At 50.8% G+C, this 22,257-nt stretch overlaps 1 protein-coding gene across 1 annotated transcript in view; it reads left to right on the forward strand.

The window, feature by feature from the left end:
* TTLL8 (tubulin tyrosine ligase like 8) overlaps positions 1–20,958 on the forward strand; it is a 58,511-nt gene extending 37,553 nt beyond the window's left edge. The window contains exon 14 of the mRNA XM_070370145.1: positions 20,586–20,958. Coding sequence (XP_070226246.1) covers positions 20,586–20,746 — 161 coding nt within the window. The 3' untranslated portion in view covers positions 20,747–20,958. The remainder of the gene's footprint in view (positions 1–20,585) is intronic.
* Positions 20,959–22,257: the final 1,299 nt, after the last annotated feature.

A 22,257-nucleotide genomic window follows, 5' to 3' on the forward strand; every position in this document is an offset into this window, starting at 1 on the left:
GAACTGACTTCTTTACATTATTGAGTCTTCAAATCTATGAATGTGATATATCTATTCATAAATAAATCCTTTAATGCCTTTCAATAAGCTCTTAGATTTCTTTGCCATGGTATTGCACTTTTTTGTGTTGAATTTAGACTTACATATATTTTATTTTGTATTCTATTTTAAATAGTATCAAACTTAAAAATATTTTCCTACAAATTGTGGCTGGTTGACAAAGAAGAAATTGATTTTTGTGAGTGGATTTTTTTTGAAAATCCAGCTATCTGGTTATCATTTCTATTAGTTCATTAATGTATTTGAAAATTGTATTTTTAACATGGACAATTATATCAACTAGTGAGTTTTCCTTTTCCCTGCAACCATTGTAGCTTTCATATCTTTTTCTCATTTTATTGAGTGTCTAGGACCTTGTTCATTCATTCCTTTTTCTCATCCCATTGGATCTCAGGTGCAAGCATTCTGATTAATAGTGATTCTTAGTTCATGACATGGTTTCGTTCTTCGTCCTTGCATGGCCTACTTTTATTTAGGTCATTTTGATAGTGTAATTAGAACTTGCACACAGGTTTTAATTTGGGTTTCAATGTGGCCAAAGTTATCAATCTTTCTTTTAGTCAATGTTATTTTGTCTCAAGGAATTTTTCCTTACCTTAAGGTTTAAAACTTTATTTACCTACATTTACTACTAAGAGTTTCAAATTTTGTTTTCGACAAAAAAGTCCTAATCCATCTGGAGTTGACTTTTGCATATGTTGTGAGGAAAGAATCAAATTTTATTTTTGTCTCTGTAGATAATTTTTAAATTATTTATTGAAAAAAATCATTTCTATCTTCTTGTGAAAATAGTGCTGCACATGTGTATGCGAGTGTGTGTGTCTGGAGTCTCCGCGTACGTGAGTGTGTGTTTCTGGAGTCTCTGCGTACGTGTGTTTCTGGAGTCTCCGCGTACGCGAGTGTGTGTGTCTGGAGTCTCCGCGTACGCGAGTGTGTGTGTCTGGAGTCTCCGCGTACGCGAGTGTGTGTGTCTGGAGTCTCCGCGTACGCGAGTGTGTGTGTCTGGAGTCTCCGCGTACGCGAGTGTGTGTGTCTGGAGTCTCCGCGTACGCGAGTGTGTGTGTCTGGAGTCTCCGCGTACGCGAGTGTGTGTGTCTGGAGTCTCTGCGTATGTGAGTGTGTTTCTGGAATCTCTGCTCTGTTCACTGATGAATTTGCCCCCTGCACCAGGGCCACACTTTCCATGTTTTCTGTGGGACAAGTTTCCTTTCTGCTCGTCTTCATAAGAGTCTTGGTCTCCTGACCTCATTCTCTTCTATATAAATGTCATAATTGTTTTATCACGTCCAACAAAAGTCTCAGTAGGATTGTTGGACTTGCACTGAATTCATAGATCAATTTGGGGAAAATGGATAAATGAATGAAATCACGTCTTCTGTTCATGAACAGAACGTGTCTCTCCATTGACTTAGATCTTTATTTTTTATTTTTTAATGTCTATTTTTAGTCACTTATTTACTTGGCTGTGCTGGGTCTTCGTTTAATGTTTATTTTTAGTCACTTATTTATCTGGCTGTGCTGGGTCTTCGTCGCAGCACGCAGGGTCTTTTAGCTGTGGCGTGTGGTATCTAGCTCCCTGACCAGGGGCTGAACCTGAGCCCCTGCATCGGGAGCTTGGAGTCTTAACCATCGGACCACTAGTAAGTCCCTAGATCTTCCTTAAATTTTAGAATTTCTGCATCAGAGATTATCTACATTTTTCATTCGATTTTTTGTTGCTTGATATTCAGATACTACTGCACATAATGTCATCTGTTTATATAAATTTTCTCATTGTTTGTTGCTGGCATATAGAACGAGATTGATTTCTATATATTAATTTTCTATCTGCACATTTCTAAACTCTGTTGTTATTTCTGAAAATTTGCATGTTTCTTCATTTGAGATTCTATGTATAATTGTTCTACATAAATAATTATATCTTATGCAAGTTCAGTTCAGTTCAGTCACTCAGTCGTGTCCGACTCTTTGCAACTCCATGAACTGCAGCACGCCAGGCCTCCCTGTCCATTACTAACTCCCAAAGTCCACCCAAACCCATGTCCATCAAGTCGGTGATGCCATCCAACCATCTCATCCTCTGTTGTCCCCTTCTCCTCCTGCCCTCAATCTTTCCCAGCATCAGGGTCTTTTCAAATGAGTCAGCTCTTCGCATGAGGTGGCCAAAGTATTGGAGTTTCAGCTTCAACATCAGTCCTTCTGATGAACACCCAGGACTGATCTCCTTTAGGATGGACTGGTTGGATCTCCTTGCAGTCCAAGGGACTCTCAAGAGTCTTCTCCAACACCACACTTCAAAAGCATCAATTCTTTGGCACTCACCTTTCTTCACAGTCCAACTCTCACATCCATACATGACCACTGGAAAAACCATAGCCTTGACTAGATGGACCTTTGTTGGCAAAGTAATGTCTCTGCTTTTTAATATGCTATCTAGGTTGGTCATAACTTTCCTTCCAAGGAGTAAGCGTCTTTTAATTTCATGGCTGCAGTCACCATCTACAGCGATTTTGGAGCCCAGAAACATAAAGTCTGACACTGTTTCCACTGTTTCCCCATCTATTTGCTATGAAGTGATGGGACCAGATACCATGATCTTAAGTTTTCTGAATGTTGAGTTTTAAGCCAACTCTTTCACTCTCCTCTTTCACTTTCATCAAAAGGCTCTTTAGTTCTTCTTCACTTTCTGCCATAGGGGTGGTGTCATTTGCATATCTGAGGTTATTGATATTTTCCCCAGCAATCTTGATTCCAGCTTGTGCTTCTTCCAGCCCAGCGTTTCTCATGATGTATTCTGCATATAAATTAAATAAGCAGGGTGACGGTATACAGCCTTGACATACTCCTTTTCCTATTTGGAACCAGTCCGTTGTTCCATGTCCAGTTCTAACTGTTGCTTCCTGACCTGCATACAGGTTTCTCAAGAGGCAGGTCAGGTGGTCTGGTATTCTCATCTCTTTCAGAATTTCCCACAGTTTATTGTGATCTACACAGTCAAAGACTGTGGCATAGTCAATAAAGCAGAAACAGCTGTTTTTCTGGAACTCTCATGCTTTTACAATGATCCAGCAGATGTTGGCAATTTGATCTCTGGTTCCTCTGCCTTTTCTAAAACCAGCTTGAACCTCTGGAAGTTCACGGTTCACGTATTGCTGAAGCCTGACTTGGAGAATTTTCAGCATCACTTTACTAGCGTGTGAGATGAGTGCAATTATGTGGTGGTTTGAGCCTTTCTTTGAGATTGGTATAGCTTTGTATTAATGTCTCCCACCTCAATCTTTTTGCCCCTAATATCTTGTCTTATTGTACGGCTAGGACTTCCTACATAATATTAAGCAGCATTGTTGAATTCCTGATTTTAAAGGGAATGTTTCTAACATTTTCTCATTTATAATGACATTTCTGTAAGTCTTAACAAAGCTATAGATATGATATATAGATATAAATGTATACATACTCTAGCATGTTAAAGTAGTTTATTTCTAATCTTTATGAAGAATTTTTATTGTGACTGTGTAATGAAAATTCTCGATTTTTTGCATCTGTGAGGTTATAAGTTTTTTCTTCTTATTAGGATTAAAATGGTAAATAACACCAACAGGTTTCCCTTTTTCTAAGAAGTTGCCTGTAGCACCGAACATCAATCGAGTTGTAAATGTGAAACCAACCTTGCATTCCAGGAATGATCCTAACTTGGTCTGATGTTGAGTTTGGCATATAGGGCTGGCTTTGCTTTCTTGCATGTAGTTAAAGTTGGTTCTCAACTACAGTTTATTTACATTTTTTCTAGTTCAGACTATTCCAGATAGTGCTGTTGTGAACAATCCTGAATTTGGCGAACATGTACTCATCTTTCTGTAGGAATGGAATTGCTGGGTCAGGCACTCAACTTTGGTTGGCACTCCCAAGGCATTTCCCAGGAACGTATGAGTCTTCCAGTCGCTGCACACTCCTCCAGCAGTAGATGCTCTCCGTCCTTTCACTCTAGCCATCCTAAGAGTCGGCACTTTCACCGCTGTGGGCCCAGGTTTGATCCCCGCTCAGGGAAATACACTCTTGCAAACTGCCCGCATGGTCAAGAAACAAGTTTCAGCAGCTTTTAATACTGACAGTCCAGCTCAACATACGCTTGCAAAGGATCTTTTTGTATTTGATTTGTCAGATTTTTCTGTAACCTATTCCTACTGACTTGTAGGCATTCTTTGTATATTCTGGATACAAGTCCTTTGGTGGGTATATATGTTGGTATGTATATTAAAGATGTCTTTTCTTGTTCTGTGATTTGCCTTTCACTCTCTTAATAGTATCTTTTCATGTACATAAACTATTAATTGCAGTATATTCCAATATATTGTCTTTATGACTAGCAATTATGTTTTCTGTTTGTGAAATCTCTGCCTGCCTCAAAATCATCAAAAATAGTCACTTCTGTTTTCGTCGTCAAGTTGAATGGTTTCACCTTTCACGTTTAGAGGTGATTTGCACCTGGAACTGTTTCTGTGTGACGTGGTGTAGGAATGGAGACTCACGGGTTTCGTATGGACTTTCGGCTGATGCTGCGTGAGCGCTGTCTGTCACGCTGTGCTGCGCCGCCTCTGAAAGACAGGTGACGGGATGTGTTGTTCTGGCTTTGGAGTCTACTCTGTCCCAGCTGTCTGTTTTCCTATCTTTATTAGGTCAGGTCTCTGCAGCAATGATTTTGCAAAACAGGGACACCTCCTCCCCAACCTCAGTGGTGTTTCTTCAGCAAGCACCTGTTTCTCACACATCTTCAGGTCAGCTGTAGAGGTGCTGGGCTCCACCAGGGAGGCTGAGCCAGGCTCCAGGCTGTGCAATGAGTTCTGATCCACCCCACATGTCTCCCCTCCTGGGCGAGTGGCTCCCCTGGGTGTCGTCTTCACAAGGCAGATGGTATACGCTTGAGAGGGCGAGTCAGGCCACATCTTCCCAGTGAGTGACGAAGGGTACTCCTCAGAGGGAGAGGAGGAGCGGAGTGGACGTGGTCAAATAAACCACAGGCCACCTTCTGTCCATCAGCATTCACCCTCCTTCTGCAAACAGCACACACTCGCCACCGCCCACTCCAAAAGTCTCCCCAGTCATAGAGCCAGGCTCCGAGTCTGGGATCTCAGGATTCCATGTCATCCTTCTTCACCTGGACACTTGTGAGCCAGAGACAAGCCTTCCAGTCCGGGATTCACGATCCCTTCCCCATAAGCATGGCTGTTGCTTGGATGCTGGCAGAAGACACATGACTCCTAGGTCAGAGACGAAGGCTCATCACTCCTGGTGACCGCGACTCTGTCTGGGACAGTGCTGCAGAGTGACAAGCATGGCCAGGTGGCTGGCGCACACACAGGGCCTGCATCACAGCCGGAAACGCTGAACTTGGCACACTCGCTGCTTTTTCAGGAAGCAGTAAGAAGCCTGGAAGGAGATGCCACCTCACCTGAGATGCCGCCCTGGTGAAGGCTGGTCAGGGCCTTGCACAGCCAGACACACCTCGAAGGAGACGTGGGAGGGCACAAAAGACCGAGGGCCCTCTCCCAACCAGCGCCACCTGCGTGCACGCGTGCTCGCACGCACACGCACACCCCAGAGTGGGCCCCGCACAGGGCGTCGGGTGCACCCGAATCGCCCCACAAGACGCCACGGGCTCCTTCTGTGGGGGGGGACTCTGTGCCGCGATGAAGCCCCTTTTCCATTTTCCACGAGGCTTGGCTCCGCCCTGTCTCCCCATCGTCGTCCACGCCCATGTTTGTTTTCAAGATGTGCCCTTCTCTCTGCCCACCTGGGACTCCGGGGCCAATCCATGCCCACCCCCCAGGAGCCTCCTGCCCCGCCTGCCCCTTCTGAGTGCCTGGCAGAGCACGAGGCAGCCGCAGTCGGCCTGGCTGGAGGCTGCGCCCCTGCCGGTCGGTCTCCCTGCAAGTGTCTCCGTTTTGTCTGTGGCTGGAGAGCAGATGAGAGCCTGGCTCCCCAGCCGGGCTCTGCTGGCTCCGCGGTGCTCCGCCCCCTGGGTCCTGCTGCCGCCTCCTGGCGGGCCGCCTCCCCATACTCAGGTCCCCAGGCTCGGCCATCACAGGGAAGGGCAGGACACCACTGCTGCCCTGCGCCCCGGCCCGTCCTCTCCCGGGGCCCACTTGGGTCCAAGGGGGCGACTCTGCTGGGCTCAGGCGCCTCCTGCCCGTCGTAGGAGTCAAGATTTCTCCTGCAGCCGCTCTGGACGAGCATCCTCCGGGACTGCTCGGGGTGCACCCATTCTCGAGAGTCGCTCCAGAGAGGCACCTGGCTGTGTCCGTGGGGCACACGTGGCCCTCTGGCCCCGGTGCCACCAGGAGTAGTGTCACCGTGGCTGAGGTTTGCCTCGGTCTCAGTGCCTCTGGGAGGGGAGGGGGCCAACTTCCTGCAGCCCCCTGGCCTCCACCAGCTGGTTCCCAAGGCCACGGCACCTTTTAGATGCTGTTGAGAGGACCCCCACGTGTGTCCGGGCGGGTCTGTGCTGCTGGGACGGCGCGTGGTGGAGCTCCAGTGATGTGAGTCATCGGGGTCACACGCTGCGGCGGAGACCGACAGGGGGCCAGGCTGCACCTGCTTCCAGGCTACCGGCTGGGCTCCCGCCAGAACTTCAAGATGCTCATCCCGTGTGGCTGGCTGCCTGGGGCGTGTTTGTCTCACGACAGCCAGGCGGCCAGGCCAGCGGGGTCAGCCTCCACCCCCGGTCCGTGGGTGGCAGCAGGTCACGGGCTAGGCCTGGCCAGCAGCAGGGGACACACGCTCTGCACAGTGGCTGTCTGGGCCCTTGCGTTTCCATATGTGTGTTAGGGTCAGCCTGACATGTGTGTTAAGGTCAATCGCAGGAGTAACAAAAAAGAGAGACAGAAGGGAGGAGTGCTCAGTCACTCAGTCACGGACGACTGTTTGTGACCGCGTGGTCTGTAGCCCGCCAGGCTTTTCTGTCCATGGAATTTTCCAGGCAAGAACACTGGAGTGGGTAGCCTTTTCCTCCTCCAGGGGATCTTCCCGGAATCAAACCCGTTTCTCCTGTCTCCTGCCCTGAGGGCGGATTCTTTACCGTTGAGCCACCTGAGAAGCCCAAGGAAGGCTCGGGGAGGGGGGAGCTGCCAGGACTTTGACTGGAGTCGCCTTGAATCTGCAGAGGGGAGAACTGATGTCTTTCTTATACTGAGTCTTTCTAATCAAAATCAGGTCTACTCCATTTAATGAGACTGTCTTTGATTTTCTCTGGACCGTGTTTGGTGGTTTTTCAGGGCAGCAGTCTGGCACATCTTTCGTTAGATTTTTTTTCTGGCTGCTTGTTGGTTTTAATGCCACAGAGCAGGGACATGGAGAACAGGGACAGTTCTCTCTGGAAGGTTTCCTGTGCCCCTTCCCACTCTGTCCTCCCGTCGTGGGATGACCGCTCTCTGACTTCCATCAGCCCAGGCTGTCTAGCCACGCGTGGACCCCCCCAGAACATGCTCGCCTGTGCCAGCCTCTCTGGCCTTGGGTGGTACCTGGCCTTCTCATTGCAGCAGCTTCTCTCGTTGCAGAACGCGGGCTCTAGAAACGCAGACTTCAGGAGTTGTGGTGCACAGGCTTGGTTGCTCCGCGGCATGTGGGATCTTCCCAGACTGGGGATCAAACCCATATCCCCTGCATTGGCAGGTGGATTCTTATCTACTGTACCACCAGAGAAGTCCCACCCTTGTCTTAATCAGTGCAGCTTTGAAGTAGGTTTTGAAAAGCAGCAGCTAAATTCTCTGATGCTGTTTCCTGCCCAGGATCTCCTGGACTGTTCTGTCTTCTCATCTCCTTTTACATTTTAGAATCAGCTTGCAGATTACTACAGAGACAGCCTGGAGGGAATTTGACTGCAGTCCTGACAAACCTTTTTTTTTTTTTTTTGCCTTTTCATACTGTTCATGGGGTTCTCAAGGGAAGAATACTGAAGTGGTTCGCCATTCCCTTCTCCAGTGAACCACATTCTATCAGAACTCTCCACCATGACCCGCCCGTCTTGAGTGGCCCCACACGGCATGGCTCAATTTCATTGAGTTAGACAAGGCTGTGGTCCATGTGATCAGTTTGGCTAGTTTTCTGTGATTGTAGTTTTCATTCTGTCTGCCCTCTGATGGATGAGGATAAGAGGCTTATGGAAGCTTCCTGGTGGGAGAGACTGACTGAGGGGGAAACTGGGTCCTGTTCTGATGGGGGGGCCGTGCTCAGTTCACTTCAGTTCAGTCACCCAGTCGTGTCCAACTCTTTGCGACCCCATGGACTGCAGCACACCAGGCTTCTCTCTCCATCACCAATTCCCAGAGCTTGCTCAAACTTATGCCCATCGAGTCGGTGATGCTATCCAATCATCTCATCCTCTGTTGTCCCCTTCTCCTCCTGCCTTCAATCTTTCCCAGAATCAGAGTTTTTTCCAGTGAGTCAGTTCTTCATATCAGGTGGCCAAACTATTGGAGTTTCAGCTTCAGCATCAGTCCTTCCAATGAATATTGAGGACTGATTTCCTTTAGGATGGACTGGTTGGATCTCCTTGCAGACCAAGGGACTCTCAAGAGTCTTCTCCAACACCACAGTTCAGAAGCATCAATTCTTCAGAGCTCAGCTTTCTTTATAGTCCAACTCTCACATCTGTAACTGACCACTGGAAAAGCCATAGCCTTGACTATACAGACCTTTGCCTGTAAAGTAAGGTCTCTGCTTTTTAATATGCTGTTAAGGTTGGTCATAACTTTTCTTCCAAGAAGCAAGTGTCTTTTAATTTCATGGCTGCAGTCACCACCTGCAGTGATTTTGGAGCCCAAGAAAATAAAGTCTCTCACTGTTTCCATTGTTGCCCCATTTGCCATGAAGTGACAGGACCGGATGCCATGATCTTCATTTTTTGAATGTTGAGTTTTAAGCCAACTTGTTCACTCTCTTCTTTCACTTTCACCAAGAGGAACTTTAGCTCTTCTTCACTTTCTGCCATAAGGGTGGTGTCATCTGGGTATCTGAGGTTATTGATATTTCTCCTGGCAATCTTGATTCCAGCTGTGTTTCACCCAGCCCGGCATTTTGCATGATGTACTCTGCATAGAAGTTAAATAAGCAGGGTGACGATATACAGCCTTGACGGACTCCTTTCCCAATTTGGAACCAGTCTGTTATTCCACGTGCCATTCTAACTGTTGCTTCTTGACCCGAATACAGATTTCTAAGGAGGCAGGTGACATGGTCTGGTATTCCCATCTCTTCGAGAATCTTCCATAGTTTGTTGTGATCCACACAGTCAAAGGTTTTGGCATAGTCAATAAAGCAGAAGTAGATGTTTTTCTGGCACTCTCTTGCTTTTTCTGTGATCCAACAGATGTTGGCAATTTAATCTCTGGTTCCTCTGCCTTTGCTAAATCCAGCTTGAACATATGGAAATTCTTGGTTCATGTACTGTTGAAGCCTGGCTTGGAGAATTTTGAGCATTACTTTGCTGCAGTGTGAGATAAGTGTGGTTGTACAGTAGTTTGAGTGTTCTTTGCATTGCCTTTCTTTGGGATTGGAGTCAAAACTGACCTTTTCCAGTCCCGTGCCCACTGCTGAGTTTTCCAAATTTGCTGGCATGTTGAGTGCATCACTTTAACGGCGTCGTCTTTTAAGATTTGAAATAGCTCAGCAGGAATTCCATCACTGCCACTGGCTTTGTTCGTAGTGATGCTTCCTAAGGCCCACTTGACTTCGGACAGCAGGATGTCTGACTCTAGGTGAGTGATCACACCATTGTGGTTATCTGGGTCATGAATATCTTTTTTGTACAGTTCTTCTGTGTATTCTTGCCACCTCTTCTTATTATCTTCTGCTTCTGTTCGGTCCATACCGTTTCTGTCCTTTATTGAGCCCATCTTTGGATGAAATGTTCCCTTGGTATCTAATTTTCTTGAAGAGATCTCTAGTTTTTCCCTACTTTCTTCAATTTAACTCTGAACACTGTCAGATTCAGACTTAAATTGAAGAAAGTAGGGAAAACCACTAGACCGTTCAGGTATGACCTAAACCAAATCCCTTGTGATTATACAGTGTAAGTGACAAATAGATTCAAGGGACTAGATCTGATAGACAGAGTGCCTGATGAACTATGGACGGAGGTTCGTGACACAGTACAGGAGACAGGGATCAAGACCATCCCCATGGAAAAGAAATGCAAAAAGCCAAAATGGCTGTCTGAGGAGGCCTTACAAGTAGCTTACAAAAGAAGAGGAGCTAAAAGCAAAGGAGAAAAGGAAAGATATACCCATCTGAATGCAGAGTTCCAAAGAATAGCAAGGAGAGATAAGAAAGCCTTCCTCAGTGATCAATGCAAACAAATAGGGGAAAACAATAGAATGGAAAAGACTAGAGATTTCTTCAAGAAAATTAGAGATAAAGGGAACATTTCATGCAAAGATGGGCTCAGTAAAGGACAGAAATGGTGTGGACCTGACAGAAGCAGAAGATATTAAGAAGAGGTGGCAAAAATACACAGAAGAACTGTACAAAAAAGAGCTTCACGACCCAGACAATCACGATGGTGTGATCACTCACCTAGAGCCAGACGTCCTGGAGTCTGAAGTCAACTGGGCCTTAGGAAGCATCACTATGAACAAAGCTTGTGGAGGTGATGGAATTCCAGTTGACCTATTTCAAATCCTAAAAGATGATGCTGTGAAAGTGCTGCATTCAATATGCCAGCAAATTTGGAAAACTCAGCAGTGGCCACAGAACTAGAAAAGGTCAGTTTTCATTCCAATCCCAAAGAAAGGCAATGCCAAAGAATGCTCAAACTACTGCACAAACGCACTCATCTCTAGCAAAGTAATGCTCAAAATTCTCCAAGCCAGGCTTCAACAGTACAGGAACTGTGAACTTCCAGATGTTCAAGCTGGATTTTAAAAAGGCAGAGGGGAGAGGAACAAGATGGTGGAGGAGTAGGTGGACATGGCGTACCTCTCTCTCCACGGATACATCAGGAATACACCTTCAGACACAGAAGTGCACACAGAACACCAGCTGAGAGCAGACAGGAGGACCTGACCAGCAGGAAAGAATTTACAGAACGTGCAAAACTCGGTAGGACGAAGGAACTAGCATGAAAAACAGGAGTTGGTAGGACCCGACCTGCCCTCGGTGGGTGGCGGAACTGAAGCAGGGGTCCAGTCCCCACACTGGGGCAGTTGTCTGAGTCAGAGAAGCATTTAAGGCTGAGAGGGAAACAGCTGGTCTGTGGCAGCCTAAATGGAACGTGAATCAGACAGTCCTTGCCGCAGCCGTACGTACCCTGGATGGAGCACACTTTGCAATCCTATAGACTGTGGCCTGCCAGGCTTTTCTGTCAGGGAAGGGGTTTTCCAGGCAAGAATACTGGAGCGTACTGGCCAATACTGGTTGCCATACCCTTCTAGAGCACTGTATTTCCTGCTGCCCTAGCCGCCAACCCCCCTGAGTACCTGGTGCTGCCGGAACCCCTGCGACCCAGGCAACTGCACCGCCTCCACACCTGGCCCTCACAGGAGCAAACCCAAGTCCTCCAGGGCAGCCTCAGGGGCAAACCCCAGTGAACAGCCCACATGCAGAGGTGGAAATAAAACCACAGTTGAAACCCAGCGGCAGTGTGGCTAAGGAATAAGACCCAAAACCTTCCCACCAGCTGTACAAGCTGCAGATTAAATCCACACGATCAGCTAGGCAGACTCTGTGTCGTGGAATATATGAAAGGTCATTGAGAGCTCCCACAAAAGAAGCAGCACTAGCTCTGATACCTCTGAACATTGGAAGCAAGAACACAGAGGAACAGGAACAGATTAGCATCTGAGCTGCCCCTGCAGCAGGTCCGGGGTCAGCATGGTGGCAGAGGGCATCCTAGGAGGCGAGGCGGACTGGGACTCCCAACGAGGGAACGGACTCTGACAGCAGTGACTCAAGAAAAACGCGTATTATTCTTACGTTTGACTTGTTCTGTAGGTTCTTTTGGATTTTTTTTCTTTTTTCCCCCATCACTGTTGTAGTTGTCAGTTCTATTGGCACTATGAAATCTAACTACGCTTTTGAGCTTTTTTTCCTCAGTCACATTTTTAATTGTTGCTATAAACCTCTGCCTCTATATTGGGCTTTTGCAGTTCTGGAGAGTTGTTTTTTTTCTTTTCTCTTTTTTTAATTTTAATTTTTTAAACCTATTATTATTTTTTCTACATTTATTCCTTTGTTTGCCTTTCCTACTGTTCTTTTCCCCTTGCAGTTAATCTTTTTATATATATAAGTCTTCATCCACCTCTATTTAAATTTGCATATCCTTCTATCATATATATATATATGATATATATATCATGTCCATGTCCAGTTCTAACTGTTGCTTCCTGACCTGCAAACAGATTTCTCAAGAGGCAGGTGGAACAACGAACTCCTTTTCCTATTTGGAACCAGTCTGTTGTTCCATGTCCAGTTCTAACTGTTGCTTCCTGACCTGCATACAGATTTCTCAAGAGGCAGGTAGAACAACAGACTGGTTCCAAATAGGAAAAGGAGTACGTCAAGGCTGTATATTGTCACCCTGTTTATTTAACTTCTATGCAGAGTACATCATGAGAAATGCTGGGCTGGAAGAAGCACAAGCTGGAATCAAGATTGCCGGGAGAAATATCAATAACCTCAGATGACATGCAGATGACACCACCCTTATGGCAGAAAGTGAAGAGGAACTAAAAAGTCTCTTGATGAAAGTGAAAGAGGAGAGTGAAAAAGTTGGCTTAAAACTCGACATTCAGAAAACTAAGATCATGGCATCCGTCTCATCACTTCGTGGCAAATAGATGGGGAAACAGTGGAAACAATGAGAGACTTTATGTTTCTGGGCTCCAAAATCACTGCAGGTGGTGACTGCAGCCATGAAATTAAAAGACACTTGCTTCCTGGAAGAAAAGTTATGACCAATATAGATAGCATATTAAAAAGCAGAGACATTACTTTACCAACAAAGGTCCATCTAGTCAAATCTATGGTTTTTCCAGTAGTCATGTGTGGATGTGAGAGTCGGACCATAAAGAAAGCTGAGCGCCGAAGAATTGATGCTTTTGAAGTGTGGTGTTGGAGAAGACTCTTGAGAGTCCCTTGGACTGCAAGGAGATCCAACCAGTCCATCCTAAGGGAAATCAGTCCTGAATATTCATTGGAAGGACTGATGCTGAAGCTGAAACTCCAACGCTTTGGCCACCTGATGCGAAAAACTGACTCACTGAGAAAGACCCTGATGCTGGGAAGGATTGAAGGTGGGAGGAGAATGGGATCACAGAGGATGAGATGGTTGGATGGCATCATGGACTCAATGGGCATGAGTTTGAGCAAACTCCAGGAGCTGGTGATGGACAGGGAAGCCTGGCATGCTGCAGTCCATGGGGTCGCAAAGAGTCGGAGATGACTGAGCAACTGAACTGAACTGACTGTGTCAAATCTACCAATCATTTTAAGGAGAATTGACGGCCTCATGATGCTGAGACTCCCAATCTACCCACTTGATGTATCTTGACATTTATTTACATACTATATTCTTTGGTTTTCCTAAGCAATATTTTTAGGGTGGATTTTTTCTCATCAAATGAATTCCTATGTATCAGATGTATTTTCTATACTTTTACATGTGTATTTTTATCAATTGACTTTGCGACTTTAATAAATGGTGGGTATTAATCTTTTGCTCTTCTCTTGGTGAGAACGTTTACTGTTGGTGACGCCAGCTTGGTGGTCAGCTGTGGCCGCCAGGTCTCACATCTGGTCCTCAGGCCTCGCCCACCTGCCAGCTGAGCGCTTGCCCCCCTCTCCCCACCGCCCAGGGCTCCCTCCTGGCAGTCACCTTTCTATCTCTGTTCCTGTGAGTTTGAGTTATTTAAGATTCTACATATGAACGATATAAATGGTGTTTTAAAATTTATTTCGCAATTATTTGTGCTAATGTGTTGACGTGCCCGCGGCTCTTGCACGCTGCCCCTGCAGCCCGCCTCCTGCAGGGCTCCCCTCCTGGTCCCGCCAGCTTGTGTCTTCTCGGATGTCCCGCGCTGCACTCCCAGCAGTGTCCATCCGCCTCCCTTTCCAGTCTGTCCGCCTTGTCCTGGTTCCTGCCCCCCTGCACTGAGGGGAGCAGGCAGGAGTCCAGTAACGAGGCCGGAGTAAGGTCCCCACAAACACACGCTCTTGAACAAGGGACACTCCTTGTCAGCTGGGAGTGGTTTTCTTTTCTCTGTTTATCATGAATGACACAGGATCTGCACCGTTTCCCCTGAATCTCCGGAGATGGTGGTGTCACTCTGTTCGTATGAGGGGCATCCATCCCTGTAGGACTGAGAAGTGGACCTTGTCTTCCTTCGTCATCTCTTTAAAGTCTGCAGGATGAGAGACGTTTCACTTTTATATCTAACATTGCTACCCCCGCTGCCGTCAGCGAGCGTCGCCAAGGCCTGTCGCTTTATTCAGCTTCTCAGAGAACCAGCCTGAGGCTTTGTTGAACTTTCAATTTGCTTCCCTGGCTCTTGCATTTGGGGTTTTATTTGTCTTCCTGTATATGTGTATGCATGGGCTTTGCTCAGAGCTCGGTTGGTAAAGAATCCGCCTGCAATGTGGGAGACCTGGGTTTGATCCTAGTTTGGGAAGATCCCCTGGAGAAGGGAACAGCTACCCGCTCCAGTAGTCTGGCCTGGAGAACTCCATGGACAGGTTGCAAAGAGTCAGACCCAACTGAGCGACTTTCACTCACTTGGTGTGTGCATATATATATTTAATTGGGGTGTAATTGCTTTAAGATGTTGTGTTGGTCTCTGCTGTACACTGAGGTGGCTCAGCCATGTGTATACATATGTCCCGCCCTCATGGACCTCCCTCCCCCCGCCCAACCCCATCCGGCTCGGTCCCCGCAGAGCACTGAGCTGAGCTCCCTGTCGGCACAGCAGCCTCCCAGTAGCTATTTAATATTTCCAAATCAAGCAAGTGACAATGGATTAACCTCCAAAATATACAAACAGCTGATGCAGCTCAATATTAAAAAATAAACAAACAAGCAACCCAATCAAAAAATGGACAGAAGACCTAAGTAGGCATTTGTTATTTGGGTTTGTTTTTCTTCTAACTTCTTGAGCTACAAGCTGGTTGGATCTTAATATTTGGCATTTCTTCTTTTTGATACATGACAGGCAAGTTAAGGTTGGCAATTACCCTTTATTTTCTGCTTTAATTATCTGAAAATTTTTGAAATGCAGTGTTTGGGGTATTATTCAGATCAACATTTTCTAGTTTTCAGTACAATTATTTCTTTGATCTCTAGGTCATTTAGAAATCGGTTTCCTTTCAGTACATTCGCATCAGATTTTGGACGTGGCATGGATTTTTCTTGTCGGCATAATCACGTTTCGACCGGAGCTGGGTCACTGCGGCAGCAGAGCTTCGTGTGGGGTGTTGGAGGCCAGAGCGTGCTCCGTGCTTGCCGAGTGTCACAAGCGCGGCCGGGTCTTTAGTGTGGCGTTCACATCTTCCGTGTTCTTTCTGCTTTTTCTTGTCTGCACGTCCCAAGTATGATGACAACCTTTGGGGACACATCGGCTTCTTACGATCCTGACAACTTTTGCTCTGCGTTTCTTCAGACTCTGTTATTAACTTTATTTTGGTTCGAATTTTCCTGGGTGTATGTTTTCTTTTCAGTCACTCCCTAATCTTGGGTCTTACATATTTCTCTGCATAAAATCTGATTTCTTTTTTTTTAGAGTGAAAGTGGGTTTATTCTGGGAGAGACACACTCCACAGACAGAATGCAGTCTGTCTCAGAGGGCAAGAGCACCGAAACTCTGAACCCAAACTGACCCCGCTCTTAACCAGCGCGTTTCGCATTTCCATCCTGTGTGATCGTCTGTGTACACAGATGGCGTGGATTGTGCACACAGATTACTCCAGAACAACAAACACCGCTTGCCCAACACGTTTCTGAGGGCCAGGGATCCGAGACGGCCTTAACCTTGTGGTCCAAGCCCAGGTCTTGCATGAGGTTCGGTCAAGGCCGTGGCTGAGGCTGGGTCACGTGAAGGCTTGACTGGGCCGGGGGTGGGGGTCTGCTTTCCAAGAGTTCTCTCACCCGGACGAGGGCTGGAGGCCTCACGTCCTCACCTCACGGACTCTCCAAAGGGCCGCCTGAGTGACCTCACGGCAGGTGGAGCATCCGCAGAACAAGAAATTCCACACAGGCCCTGGAGTCATGTCTTCTGTGGCTCAGCCTGAGAAGTCACACTGGGTCACTTCTGCCCTGTCCTGCTGGCCACAAGCCCGTCCTGATGTGACGTGAGGGGTCTGCCTGGGGCCGGGGCACACCTGCTGAGCCAGTGTTCTAAATCCCAGCTCCATCACTTTCTAGCTCTGGCATTGGCTGCTTTATCGTGTCCAGCAGTACCTGGCACATAGTAAAATGTCCAGCCAGCTTGAGTCCCCTTCCATAGGTGAGGGGAGTCACATTTGAAGCCTACTGGGAGAAACGGGTGAGACCGAAGTGTTGGAGGGAAGTGGAGCCTCACGCCCTCAGGACCTCTCATTTGATTGCATCTGATGTCTGTTTATCCTTCTCCAGCTCGTGTTCATCTTTCTCTTTGCTTTATTTTCATTAATGTTTTTGTCATTTCAGTTTCTCCTCCTTCTGGTTTGGAGGTCACACACTCTGTCTCTGGTCTTTTAGCTGTTGCATAGAAATGACTAGCTGCATGCTGAGGTTAATGTCTAAAGTTCCGAAAATCCTACTTTTACTCCTGCCCAGACAAAGTAAAGAACCTGCCTGCCAACGCAGGAGACTAAGAGACACAGGTTCACTCCCTGGGTTGGGAAGATCCCTTGGAGGAGGGCATGGCAACCCACTCCAATGTTTTTTGCCTGGAGACTCCCATGGACAGAGGAGCCTGGAGGGCTGCAGTCCATGGGGTCGCAAAGAGTTGGGCACGATGGAGCGACTTAGCAGCAGCAGGACAATACAGTGACCTTGGGGCTTGGAGACAAGGGACATTAGTACTGTGTGTTCAGACCACACGGCAGCTCTGCACCCTGCACCCTCCCCAGGTCTCAGACTCCCCTACGGAAGCTCTCATCTATCCTCTTTCGGAATCTCACCTTGAAAGAGACAGGCTCTCTGCAGTGGGCGCCCAGTGGGGCCTCTCAGCATCTTTCTCCTTGGCTGTCGCCGCGGCTCTCAGACACTCGGACAAGTCCACGGCTTTCCAAAACTGAACTGCCTTACTTGCCTGCAAAATTTCCGACTGTTTTAAGGACTGGTCTGGGTGTGGGGTTTTATTTGTATTTACTCAAACTGGAAATCTCCAAGCTTTATTAATCGGCACACTCGTGTCTTTAATGGTTTGTGAGAAGCGCTCAGCCTTTAACCCTTTGAGTACCGCCTCCGCCCCGCCGCCTCTCCTTGCCTTGGGAGCTCGGGGGTGATTGCCCACCCCCCGCCCTCCCCGTCCCTACCCACCTCCCGTGTCACTTCACCTCCCAGTCGCCTTTTGGTTTCCTGCAGGGCCACCAGCTTAGGCTCCTCCTCTGCCTTCCAGATCATCTGTCCTCAGAGTCTAGAGAACCGTGAATCCCATCCAATGAAAGGTTTTAGTTATTATAGAGTCATTTTTTAGAAACGCTACTTTTTAATAAATTTGGCTATTCTCTATAATTCCTTTCCTTTGCCTAAAATCTCTAACTCGTACTGAAATCATGTAGTGTTCTGAGTCTGATAATTCTATCAGCTTGTGAGGTCTCAGGTCACGTTCTGTTTCCTATTCTCTATAACTCCTTTCCTTTGCCTAAAATCTCTAACTCGTATTGAAATCATGTAGTGTTCTGAGTCTGATAATTCCATCAGCTTGTGAGGTCTCAGGCCATGTTCTGTTTCTGCTGGCACTCTCACAGTTTACTAGAGACGGATCATTTTCTTTAAGAAACTGATTGCTAGAGACGGATCATTTTCTTTAAGAAACTGATTGCGGGGAGTCTGCATTCCTTCCAGGATGCGGGCGCGTCCCCTCAGAGAGCCGTGTGTGCCCCAGCAGAACCCCCTCCCCGGCCCCTCATCTTCCATCTCCTGAGCGAGGCCACCCGCATCACTTTAAGCTCATAGTCTGAGGCTTGGTGCCCTCCGCACCCCGCCCCAAGCCCAGGGATGAGAACTTGTCGCCAGACCTGTTTCCTGTTTGGGACTGGCTCAGGGCAATCTCCCTGGGATTTCCACCCACCCTGCTCAGCACGAAGAACTCGCCTCACGCTCCCTGGGGCCAGGAAGGTGTGTTTTGGGCTTGCCATGGTGTAATCTTTTGGGGTTGCCACTTTTTGAGGGGCAGGGTGCCTCTCACCCCTCGTGGGGGTAGTCTTCTGCCTCCCCAACCCCTAAAGCCTTGGAACCTCGGCCCAGGTGGCCCCAGTCCACCAAGGCTGATCCCTGCGGACTTCACCTTGTTGTTTCTTGCTTTTTGCCTTCTGTTGCTTTTAAGAAGGCGTTTTTCAGGTTTCATGGTCAGTTCAGTTCAGTCGCTCAGTCGTGTCCAGCTCTGCGACCCCATGGACTGCAGCACGCCAGGCCTCCCTGTCCATCATCAACGTCTGGAGTTCACTCAAACTCATGTCCATCGCGTCTGTGATGCCGTCCAACTGTCTCATCCTCTGTCGTCCCCTTCTCCTCCCGCCTTCAATCTTTCCCAGCATCAGAGTCTTTTCCAAAGAGTCAGTTCAGGTTGCTGTTTTTTCCCAGAAGGACTGATTTGGATCCAGAGCACCAGCTCCTGAGTGGACACCCCCCACTTTGGGGCCTCCATGCGCTCCCGTCACGCCCCCTTCTTCACCCCAGGATGTGCAGCGCAGGGCTCCCCTGTGTCTCAGTGACCCCCCAGCCCCTAATGGACCGCGCAGCGCCCCTCTGCCCTGAGGGCCTGACCCTTCCCAGGTCTGGCCCGGCCAGGCCAGCCCCACGCCTGTTAGGCCTGGACTGCACAGACCTGCCCCTTGGCCTCTGTGCCTGCTCCCCTGAAGATGCAGCCCCCTGCCCCGGCTTCCCGCACCCCCACGTGCCATGCAAGCCCCAGCGCACCCCGCAGGACAGGCTAGCTCCTGTCCCTGGGGAGGCCCTGTCCTTGGGCTGGGCTCAGCATTGCTCCAGGCTCCGGGAAGCGGCGTGCTGCTTTGCATAGGAACCGGGCGGCCCCTCCCACCCCGCCTGCCCCTGGGGAGAAGTGACTCAGCCAGGCTACCGGCAGGGCTGCGGGTGGCTCCAGCTGGTGTGGCAGCTCAGCCCGTGGCACCCCTGGGCTGGGCCCGAGGCCGGGAGAGCCTGGGGAAGCCCCCACGCCCTCGCTGGCCCGGGCACAGGCTGCAGCTCGCCCGGAGTCAGCCTTCTGAGGCCTGGCAGCCCCAGGCTGAGTCACAGCAGGCACGCAGGGGAGAGGTGGGTGCGCGGTGCAGGTCCACCCGGCTCCCTGAGAAAGACTGCAGATGCGGCCGCCGAGAGCAAGGACAGGCTGCGGGAGCCTCGCCCCTTGGTTCTGGGGGGCGGTCCAGCCTCTTGGAGGGCACTGACCCCACCTGCTGGCTGGCTCACACCCCTGGGCTGTCGGAGGAACTGGGGAAATTCTAGAGAAACACCAGCGCTCAATGGGGCTCCAGGCGTCCAGGCTCCGCAGTGCGGGGCCGGAGGACTGTGTCCTTCTGGAGGACGTGGCTGCTGTCTGAGCAGCAGGGGAGGAGGCGGGATGGGGGTGGGGAACAAGGGTCCCGCAGTCCCATCCTGTGCCCACAGGGCCCTGGAGCCAGCACCCTCGTGGTCAGCAGGCGTCCTTGGCCGGGTCTCCTACGCGGGCCCTGAGGGGCAGTCCAGGGGCCCTGCTCCTGAGGCTGGACGCCAGGCGGGCTTTGGGGGGAGGCTCGTGGGTGCCAATGGGCTGTGGGCTCTAGCCATCTTGAGTGTGCTCATAACCTCCTAGGAGAGTCCCTGGGTTTGCTCACTGCCCCTAACTGGGACTCCTCTCCTGGGGCGGAGAAGATGAGCACAGGCCCCAGGGCCTTGCCCCCTGGTCTCGAGTGGAGGTCCCGGCTTTTCTGGTAGCGGGGAGCGAGTGTGGGAGCGAGTGGGCTTGGAAGCCAGCTGGGACTGACCTCTGGGGAGACCAGCGCCTCGCAGTGGGTGAGGGCTGCCCTTAGGGGGGCGAGTCCGAGGGGGGCACGCCCTGGGGCGCAGAGTCTCAGGGACCCGTGACTGTGGCCAGAGACGAGGTTCTGGGGCAGGACCAGTGGGCCTGGTCTAGGGTGGTGGACGTGACCTCACGGACTGACCAGAGCAATCTGGAAGTTGGTGGGTGGCCTCGGGGGGCGCGATAAGGGGCGGGCAGGCAGGGCCTGGCATGTGGGCATGGCCGGGGCTGGGTGGGCGCGATCCGGGCGGAGGCGGGCGCCATCCCTGAGGGTGGCGGGCGCAGTCTCAGGACCCTCCTCTCCCTCTCTCTCTGCTGCAGGGTTGCCAAGGGCCCTCCCAGCACCCTGCCTGGTGTGCCGTGGCTCGCTGCCGCCAGCTGGTCCTTGCAAGCGCTGCCGCTCCTTCTGTGCCGCCGTCCTGCAGGGCGCCTCCTTCGTGCCCCTCGGCGACGAGCCGGGCAGCGGCCTGTGGACCCCGTGACGCCGAGCACCAGGGCCGGAGCGACGCGCCTGGGCCCCGCGGCCCCCAGAATGTGGCTCGTTCCTTTGAAAACCTCCACGTAGACGCGGGACCTTGTATACAGAGCTATTTTAGCGAACCTGTGCATCCTCAGCTTGGTGTTTCTTATGGAGCCTGGGCCCCCGGCCCGCCTGCACCCCGGGCCCCTCGCCCTGCACCCCCAGCCCTGTGCCATGTCCCCACGCCTCCCTCTCAGCCCGCACCCCTGCCCTGCGGGAGGCGGGCTCTGTCCTGGGCGCCCCTCCGAGGCGCCCTCCTCGCTGGCGGGCGCCCGTCCCGAGAGGCCCTGTGTTCACTCATTGACTCAACAAAGGTCTGGCTGTCCTGCTCCAGGTTCTTTGCACCCGAGCGTCTCCTCCCAACCTGGTGCTAAGCGAGGGGGGGAAGGGGCGCCCGCACTAGGTCAGACCCCTCAGGGGCCACCTCAGGTGGCCTTTCGGGCCCCCGGGCCGTCCGTGGGCCGTGCAGGCTGCGGAGACTGGAGGCGGGTGAGCCTCTGAAGCATCTCGGCTCGGGCTGGGGCGTCCCAGCCACCCACACCTGCAGGGCCGCGGAGCCCCAGAGGACAAGGACCCATCCCCACCACGCTTCTCCCCGTGAAGCCACATGGTGGCTTCGTTTCCAACCCCCTGCAGCCCCTCGGCACTGGCATGGTGTGCTCCGGGCCCCAGGGGTGTCGGTAGGCAGGCGGGCCAGGACCGGGCCGTGTGGGGCCTCCTCACTCCAGAAAGGGCCAGTGCTCATGGAGTCACTGGGTGCACAGTCCCCACCTGCCCCCCGGTGAGAAAGCAGGTGGCAGCCTCGGGCACTCACCGGCCTCAGGCTGGTCCTCCCCACTCAGCCCGGTGGACAGTGTCTGGGCACACAGCCCACGGCCCTCCTGACCCGAGCCATCCGGCTGACCCAGGGAGCTCTGGCAGCCTGACTCAGAGGGGACCAGGCCAGGGACAGCGGGGGGACTAGCGCCTGGACTTCCCGGCCACCCCAGACGCCCCAGCTGACAGCTGACCGCACCCCACAGGGGACCACAGGTGAACCTGCCCGGAGGGCTGCACCCCCATCGGCCCTGCCTCCCAGCGGCGGGGGAAGGGAGCCCACGCCTGCTCCGGGCTGGGGGAGGGAGGCTGCGCAGTGGACTCTGGCTTCTGGGTGGGGTGGGGCGCAGGCGGCGGGGACCATGGTCCTGGGTGATGTTTGCCGGCGGGTCCCACGCCTGGGTTTCCCATGTTGGTTCCTGCCTCCTGAGGCTCGAGTCCACTTCCCGTCTCAGGTCAGACGAGGGGGCAACAGACAGGCGAGCAGCCAGGGCAGCCCTAGGGCCGCCCAGGGAGCCAGCCCAGGGGTGCTGCCAGCTGGGTCTGCTCCCCTCCACGCTTGCGGTGCCCTGTTGGGGTTCCAAGCAGATCCCCAGCTCCCTGGGCCCTGGAGGGGGTCTCTGGGCTCTCCAGCGACTCCCTCTTTTCCATGCCTCT

This window comes from Bos mutus, chromosome 5, assembly GCF_027580195.1.
Source record: "Bos mutus isolate GX-2022 chromosome 5, NWIPB_WYAK_1.1, whole genome shotgun sequence".
Classification (NCBI taxonomy): Eukaryota; Metazoa; Chordata; class Mammalia; order Artiodactyla; family Bovidae; genus Bos; species Bos mutus.